The sequence below is a fragment of the Alosa sapidissima genome, chromosome 20 (assembly GCF_018492685.1).
Source record: "Alosa sapidissima isolate fAloSap1 chromosome 20, fAloSap1.pri, whole genome shotgun sequence".
NCBI lineage: Eukaryota > Metazoa > Chordata > Actinopteri > Clupeiformes > Clupeidae > Alosa > Alosa sapidissima.
In genome coordinates, this window is record NC_055976.1 from 3,091,835 (window position 1) to 3,101,004 (window position 9,170).

At 40.1% G+C, this 9,170-nt stretch overlaps 1 protein-coding gene across 1 annotated transcript; it reads left to right on the forward strand.

Moving 5' to 3' along the window:
* Positions 1 to 1,827: 1,827 nt before the first annotated feature.
* On the forward strand, positions 1,828 to 7,811 carry atoh8 (atonal bHLH transcription factor 8). Its single transcript, XM_042074953.1, has 3 exons — positions 1,828 to 3,091; positions 4,460 to 4,651; positions 7,125 to 7,811. The coding sequence occupies exons 1-3, from the start codon at positions 2,423 to 2,425 to the stop codon at positions 7,128 to 7,130; spliced, it is 867 nt and encodes a 288-aa protein (XP_041930887.1). The 5' UTR covers positions 1,828 to 2,422; the 3' UTR covers positions 7,131 to 7,811.
* Positions 7,812 to 9,170: the final 1,359 nt, after the last annotated feature.

Below are 9,170 nucleotides of genomic sequence, written 5' to 3' on the forward strand. Positions count from 1 at the left end.
CATATAAACAAAAGAAAAACATGACATGACCTCCGCGATGACAGATGCTGGAATTAGACCAAATTGGCCTCGATCCCAACAAAAGTTTGATCACATTCACAATTCTGTAAAAATCGAATAGACTTACCTCCTGTAAAGACTAAATATAAAAGCCATACCAAATATTTATTGAATTCTAACATCATCTACAAATGCATCTGCAAATGACAGAATAAGGATGACCCATCTTGCATCATTTAGAAAAAAAATTGAATTACAATTACATGTTAAACCAAACTCAAGGCATTACTCTCCAGTGCAGACACAGAGTTTAATATCAGTGTATGTAGGCTACTGCTGACATTTCCACTGTGTTAGGGAATGTTCATTGTGATTGGAGCTGAGAAAGACTAGGGACACTTTTAGACAGCTTATAGATAACGCCTAGGTTAGGTCTGCTATACAGGCCACTATAGGCCATAGGGCACAGACTTCAATAGATAGATCAAAGCTGAACAGGACTGACCAGGAGTAGAACTAGATAATTTTACTAAAATATAGAAATGGCCTCACATATGATATTTATGATGATATATATGACATTGTCATGTCCCATCTCACAAAGATCCACCGAGGGCTTGTCCCATCCCGAGTCCCATCTCTATTTATGTTTCTGTACATCTTTCCCAACAATAATATAGGCCTATAACTTATTGTAATGCTGGTATTTGATATGGTTAACACTACATATCCATTAAAAATATTCATTGCCTACTGGTAATGCCTAATGTTATTCTCACGAAATATGTTCCTTTATACTTAACTAGCATTGTTTTGATGGGATAAAACAGTTGTATTCCGAGCTCTCAGACAGGGCAATAAATGACCTCATCAGAGAGCCCCTGCAGCTCTGCCTGTTAGAGATATTTACCTTTGGGGTCTTGTGGAGGGCTGGCGTCAGCCAGGGCAAAGTACATGCCAGAGGAATTTAATATCTGGAGGAAGCAGCAGGTCGCTGCAGCAATGGCACATTGCCCAGGAACAACTGGAGGCTTTTTTTTAAAATCCCATGTCCTTCTGTTTCTGCAGATTCTTTCACACTGGGGAAATGTGGTATTTGAGGTGTATGATCACAATACAGGCTATGTTACTTAACTTAAGATAGCCTATATTAGTTTATTAGTCTATGTAAATAGTAAAGAATTTACCCGAATGTGTGAATGGACTGGCATAGCCTACCATTTAATACTTGCTGAAAAAATATTCCTTTACTGATCTTTTTGTTTTTTACTATAACCCTTTATTTAACTGCTTCTGAAAAGGGCTTTCTATTGTTGATCTGTACTATTATTACCTTAAAATGAAAATTATGCAGAGTGCCACAAGGTGGAGTAGCAGATAGGAATAAACACAATTGTTTCTTGCTTTTCAGAAATGTAGCCTACATGGCGTTAAATCAACGGGGCCAGAATGAAGCAAACTGAACACGAAAAATATGAGATATTGCTATTGTGTTGTCTACCTGTTTGTAGTCTATTGTTAAGCCTACATGATTGTTTTAAGTCTGGAAAAATTTTAGGCTCATAGAGCCAAATAAATCGAACCTTTAAATTGTAGGCTATGCCTACACCCAATGTTCACTGAACATACATTTTCAATAGGCTATCTAACTTTTCAAACAACATAGTTATTGTGCCTTAATTCACAGGGCAACATCACAAACCCCTATGATGTCATTGAAAGCACACTGGCGTCCAGTAGGCTGGTTGAGGTGTCTGGGTGTCACGCAGCAACTCCGTTGCAATTGAATAGGGAATTAGCCTACATGGCCCAACGATCTAAGCATACAAGATGTCACAGATCAAGTCTGTTGCATTTCCTATAATAAGTCGCCCTTTCTAGCCTAGGATACATTCCCGAAAATGTAAAGGACTTAAGGCAAAGTTTAGATTTAGATTAATAGCGCATGTCGCAATTAAGAATGTGACAAGTTCTCCAGGTAGTTTCAGATGTCAAATAAGATATTGCTTCAGCGTAGCGGCATAGGCGGTGTTATTATTTGAGCACCGCCCGGGGTCGTTTTATTTTGGGCGGTCTCCTAGTGCTGGCGGCTTGCAGACTTATCTCGCCAACAGGGGCTTCTATGTAAACTGAGGCTAAACAAATACATATGAACCTCTGAGTCCAGGCGCATTTACTACATTTGCTGGCAATGCTGCATGGCTCCAGAAGCCGCCGGGAGTCCAAGAGAACAACACGCATCTGCTTAAGTTGTCTGGTCAGGATTTTAACATCTAACATGGGCTTCAACACCGTCAGACAGTGTCTAGCTGTGTCTAGCTGAGTGATTGCAGAAGAGAAGCGTTTCTTCGTGGAACAGCCTGGTGATAATCAGCAAAGGTTTGCGTCTCTCTTGGAGTGGAACTACTGCAATCATTTTAAAATGAAGAATCCACATCTTCTGAATGATGGCAACTGGAAGACACTCAACGTAAAAGAAGTGCCGATGAATAAAAAGTTCAAGCGCAAATCACGAGAGCCAGTAAAACGTGTTAGTGAGGTCAGAAGTTCTCAAGATGACTCTAAATTGGACGAAGACTCAAATGAGGACTCAATGGACAACACTTTTGTTTTAAACAGTCAAAAAAGGCTTCAAGCCATTGCTTCTGTCGTCAGTGGAGAGCACATTGGTCAATTGGGGATTTCGGACACGGCTCTTGATATGCGGATAAATGCATTGCCTGCAATCAGCGGTAAGGGTCTATCACAACCCCAATCATTGTCTGAAATAGCTTCTGCTAAGGACACAATTCAGGCGACATTCCCTCAAGTGGCTGGCTTTGACAATCAGCAGGTTTTTTCTCGTGAACAGAGCTTACAGTCTCGTGTTGTGTTGTGCCAGCGCGCAGAGCGACCGCTATCCTCAGCCTCACAGGCGTCTTACATGAATAACAACGAGCCGTCGGAATCGCCGAGGAAACGGCTGGGAGAGGCGTCTGGCGTCGTCACTGAGATCAAAGCAATTCAGCAGACACGGAGATTGCTGGCAAATGCCAGAGAGAGGACACGGGTGCATACCATAAGCGCAGCCTTTGAGGCGCTTAGAAAACAGGTATTTTCCGCCAAACTGACCAAAGGCATTATTGAGTTAATCTTTTCAGTTTGTCAGAGTTTGTCAGTTGCTTTCTATAGGCCTATGCTGTAAGAAATATGATCGCCAAAGTAGCCTACCACCTTAACAAATATTTTACAAATGTCTTTTAAGGTGCATTTAACTTAAACCACCATGAATTAAAGCAGAGATGACAAGTGTAATGCTTAGGCCTATAGGTTGTATTTTTGGAAGAGAAGAGGCACATGGCCTTTGACATCAGACAATTAGGCGAGCACAGGTCAAATTGGAGATGGCACAGAAAGATATAAAGTCAATGAATTAATTTATTAAATGCATATGATTCAGTAGAATGCCCACCCCACACAAGTGGACGTCTTTTGTAATAGCTGGATAGTTCACAGTTTAAAAAGTCATATTAATTTTCCTCACTCTTGGATTTTGCTCCAAACTTTTGCATCTTGCCTTGCAAAAAACACCCTCTTTGTCACATTCAAGGAGATACAATAAGGAAATGCAGAAGCATTCGTTGGTATTTGTATCAGATGAACAAAAACAAATCTGTCCCTCTTGACACCCACACACCCACATTGACATAGCTAATCCACTGCATTGCTTCTATAATCCCAAGCAATCACAAACATCATAGCCTTCCAAAAATAAGCACACAAACAACAGTTAAAAGATAAGTACTCGATGGACTGCAGAAACATGTGCTTTCTATTCATTGGCTGCATGTCTACAAGCTCTCCCTGTTGATTGCAGATAACCATACTAGCATACAGTTGCCCTTTCTAACTGTCCTGTTATTAAAACACATGCACTGAAAGCTAAAGCAGTTGCTGACATCTCTGATTCCCCCTCTGTGTGCAGTAAAGTGAAATGCTGTGCTCACATCTGTTCTGCAGTGTCATGCAGAAGTAAAGAAGAAAGAGGCTACTGTAAGATAAAAGCCCCTACAGTTACATGCTGTAGGCTGTTGTGTAGAGACAATGTCTACAATTCATCGTTTTAGTTTCAGTCCATACTCTGAACATACTCTCAAACTCTGACATTCAACAAAATGGGATGAAAATCTTTAATACGTCTAATTTAATGCACTATTTATAGCTACAAGCTGCACAGATTGTTTTTTTTTTTTTTTTTTTTTTTAAAGGACAAGTAACCCCCTGCAGGAATTAAACATCAGGTTATCAGGTTGTTATTATAAGATAAGGAACATTTTATAAGAATATTACGATATAATATGCACAACTAGGCTACTTCAATCTTCTCTCCTGCCATATTAATACTGCATAGATCAGTGCTATCATGGCATCCCTTTTAGATTTGTGGGGGGGCCCACAGTAACCCTCTGGTTCCTCACAGGTGCCATGCTACTCCTATGGGCAGAAGCTCTCCAAGCTGGCTATATTAAGAATAGCCTGCAACTACATCCTGTCCCTGGCTCAACTTGCAGACCTGGACTACACCCCGGACCACAGCAACATGAGCTTCAGGGAGTGTGTGGAGCAGTGCACCCGCACGCTGCAGGCTGAGGGACGCTCCAAGAAGAGGAAGGTAATGGTGTGACTGGGCCTGTGTGGGTTGGTCCATGTGAAAGTGACAGACCCAACAATTATGGAAACACACATCATGTAAACAATAGTAGCACTTTGTCCATTACGTTCTCTCCCTCTCTATATATGAAGAAAGCGGTTTGCTAAATATGGTATTTAACTGGTGATTAGTGAAAGAATAGATGATTTCATAAATATTTAAAAGTTCCTTGACTTCAGACAATGCAATTCATTAAGATCATTTAACTTTTAAATGCACTCTAAATCAGAATACACAATGCCATTCTAAATGCAAAATATCAAATGATTGAGAGTTGACATAATGTAACTTGTATGTCCTTGAACACAGACACAATATTAAGAATAGAATATCAAAGAATATCAAAGAATAGCACATTCTATTCAACTCATGTCAATAATTGTATATATTTTGGCTGCACAATACAGCATGACAGACACGACAGAAACTGTAGTGGCAGCTCGAAAAGTAGGCTACTGCCGCTGGAGAATCACCAGAGTATAGCATTCCCATCTGGGACACACACCCGGCAAGCTCACAGTTGGTGTTGATAATTTTGATGGGTTCTGTCAGACTCGGTGGCGCAATCTCTTAACCAGATATGTGTGCTGTTTACTTCTTTTGTTTTGTCTTTTTTTATATCAGCGGACACCATAACAAAGCTGGGGTAAAATATACTCGCTCCAATTAGGGAGTGCATTCCTTTGCTTAGTAAGGACCCCATTAAATTAAATCATCATCAACTTGTGTTTGAAAAGGAACTGGGTGTTCAGCCAGCTTTTTCCTCCCTAAACAGAGGAGCAAAGTGCCTCGGGTGAATAAAGAGGGGTGATTGATGCCTTTGTGTGCAGTTTTATGACATGGGGAGTCATGTAAACCAAGGCTGAACTTCCTTTTGTGCTCTCCTGGACCCACACGGTTAGAGGCCTTGTGTGTATGGTCATTCCTCAAAAATCAACAGGTCTTTCAAAATGCGTGATGAAGATCCAAGTAACAACAGCTCTCTTCATGGTTTATCCAGTATATTTCTGGCCAGTAATTTCTTCAAATCTTCACATGTTGGTGGTAATAAAAATATGTGTTTGTGTCAAAATAAATAAGATTTAATAATAATCCAGCTAGAGTAAAAGTTGTTGTTGTGGTAATGTGTTTTCATTTAAAATGCAAAACATAAAATCAATAAGTAATAAGCATATAGCATGATAAGATTCCATAATGTTAGTTGGAACCTTTAGATAAAAAAAAAAAAAACAACAAACATTTTTCAGTAATCTTAAATTAGTAGGAACTGTTGCAAATATTCTTTGGTGCAATTTTGTAAAGGAGTATTCATTTCAAACATGCTGAATGTAAGTCCTGTCTCTTCCTCCTGCACTCTGTGTGTGTGTGTGTGTGTGAGCTAATGTGTTTCCCTAGCATAAGCTTATTCAGAAGGAAACTAGCTGAGCTGCTGCTTTTTTTTCCTGGCAGTCCCAGACACCAGATGTTCGTAACGCTAGTTGGGAAGTCCTGCTGGCGCCACTCAGGGCAGAGGGCAGGGTGAAGGCACGCGAGCAGGATCCCAGAGAACTCACTCACTGCAGGAATTGGCACATTCCCCAGCCCAGTGCTGGCACATTCCCCCGCTGCTCCCCTCCGCCATCTGTTCCAAAAAAACACTTTGAAATGAAAAACACTGATCATCACTCTCGCAGGATACAAGCACTGAGGAGCAGCTGTTACAGAGGCCGGGGGGAGAGAGAGGGAGAAAGAGAGAGAGAGAGAGAGAGGGAGAGGGAGAGAGAGAGCGAAAGGGAGGGAAGGGAGAGAGGGAGGGAGGAATGGGGGCTCTGTGTAAGAAAGAAATCCCTTTGTCAGAGCGAGCCAGTGAGTCTGAGGGGAAACTTTGTGGAAAAAACACTGTTTTCTCAGTGAAGCTTGATTAGAAGACATTCAGAGCTGGACTTCTGGGGTTGTTTTAAGTGGAGTTTTCATCTGAATTAAGCAGCCATTCACACATTTTTTACTCCTCAATTTTTTTTAAACCAATACGCATTTGATTAAATTTACATTTGAAACATTTGACTATTATAATGTTTCATTACTTCAATGACAATAATTGATGTACAATCATATAAATCATATGTAAAACTGCATAATGTTTATACACAGTTTTGTTGGAAAATCTAAACAAACAAAACATTCCATCTTTTTAACTTTGGCTGACTTCCCATCCCTTTGAAAGGGCCAAAGAAATTCAAGCTGTCCTATGAGGTCCGTCCCTCAGATTTACCAAACTAGTCTTTCCAAAAAACAAATATACATCTCTCATTCTTCCATTTGGATTTATGCTCATTCCCCACCTGTGGTCAGGTTTGTTTCACATGTGACCATGTGAATGTGTTAAGTCTTGTATGTAAAGCAGCAATACTTTTCTGACATCTAACGAATGTATGCTTTGCTTCTGAATTGGCAGGAATGAAATGAAGAATGGATCTCTCGTGGCATCTAAAGGAGTGTGGGGGATTTAACCAGGAGACTGCAGAAGAAAGACTTCACTCAGCTCAACACTTGCGGTCACCTTCATAACTTACTCCCTCAGAGGTCCTTTATGCCACCATGGAGATGAATAGCAAGCACTTTGTCAAGTTAGAAGAAGATGTTAATGATCTTAAAAGGACAATAGCTTCATATTGGTTGTACACCATCCTGGGTTGCCCATTACTAAGTGTTGGGATTAATCAATTGAAGGCATCTGATGCTTTAGTTGCCAAAAGACTGTTTCTTAAATTGCAGAATGGACATCATTTGAGTAGGGGCAAAGCCATGCCTCACACTCAAACCACGTACAAGAACTCATAACCATAATGAATTGGTTACAATAGAAAATGGAAACCGCCTTATAACCGAATATATCATAATAGACATACTAGACAGATTTTTTTTTTGTTTTTTTGGGAAAATTGAAGTTGCTTGGATTAGAGTTTTCCTGTAATCTGATACTCTGACAATCAATTAATTCTGCACAATCACAGTGATGAAGGCATAACAGACTTAAGAGGTAACATTCTGCAATGTGAAAAGAATAAAAAAGGATAATTTGGTTTTTACTAATGTTAAGCATTTAACAACGCTGAATAAACAGTATATGTACATTAAAAAAGAATGAGGTTTATTTAACATGATATTTCTTAAACTCTGGGTGGGACCAGGGCTACAAGATAATACCACATTTTTGGGGATTTTTTTTTTCTTTCAGTAAAACACAATAATCTCATGCAAGTCAGATAACTGACTTTTACCATAAACAGGCACTTCAACCGTTTGGTAGAGGTTCAAAGAAATTGAATGGGAGGGTCCTTTGCATATTTTAAAGCATAAGCCTGCCCATGTAAAACGTTATACTGTATATCTCTTGGGCTTGTCATCTATAAATATAGATAATATATTTATATTATAAAAAATAGCTGTTATTTTCAGAAAGGTAGATCATGTATTAATTAAATTTACATTTTTCACACATACTGCTAAGCCTGTTCAAAATTCAACTGAAAAAACATGTTTTTCAAGCTCATATGTGTGTTATCCCTGCTTTGGTACCTGAGTAAGTGTTGAAATGGGTTTAAAACATCTGTTTTATTTTTAAGATGAAAAATAATATTAGCTCTGGCCAATAACCCCATTACCATCACAACATTATGGATTCTAGTCCCTGACAGGACAAAATGAGTCGTATATGCACAAAGGACATTTCCAGATCCTCACTGGAACAGATGCAAGAACTGTAAGATGTGGGCAGCAGAGATCTTTCTGTGCCCTCAACACACCAAGATGGTCTTTTGAATGACACTGGCTGTCTGTCCCTAACTCCTATTTGAATGCACTCCACACACAACCACACTGAGTTGCACTGGCCCAAACAGCTGTCAGTGGTCACGTCTATCACCAGCATAGCCCGATGACCTCACAGCTCCAGTTGTAAACCAAAGCCCAAACAAAGACTGATTCACCAGAGCATATCCAATTTGCTCTATTAAATAAAGACCAGCTTCAAAAGTTCCCACTCATTATCATAAATGTAATTGCCTACAGTCCAGGAACTACTGTCAGACTGTGTTGTCATTGCTCTCAAACTGTTACTCAGCCTCTCAAAATCAACCCCAAATGAAATCTGCATCTGAGTGAGTCAAATGAAGAATGGTGAGCTGAATAAATGGAGTGAAAGGTAGTGAGCAGGTTTTTTTGAGAAGTCTCCCTCAGTAAAATCAGTTCGTTCTGGTTTGCTGGCACACCGCCCTCAGAAGTTGGAACGCATTCAGCCCTTTACAGTCCTTCAAATTGGGGCTGGAGCCGGAGAGGAAATACTAGTATCCTGTATATACAACCTCTGTCTGTCTGCACTAAAAGGCAGCGTGAAGGGAAAGCAAACGCAGACGGCCAGGAATCGCTCCGATCTGAAATCAGCCGTGAACACTCTGCTGTGAACGGAGTCAACAAATGACAGTGGAGCTCTTCCCGTGTG

Bases quoted from the DNA above. Each gene is read 5' to 3' on its own strand.
- atoh8 (XM_042074953.1), top strand. From the start codon at position 2,423: ATGAAGAATCCACATCTTCTGAATGATGGCAACTGGAAGACACTCAAC. The intron at 3,092-4,459 runs GTATTTTCCGCC...GGTTCCTCACAG, and splicing joins TTGAGGCGCTTAGAAAACAG to GTGCCATGCTACTCCTATGG.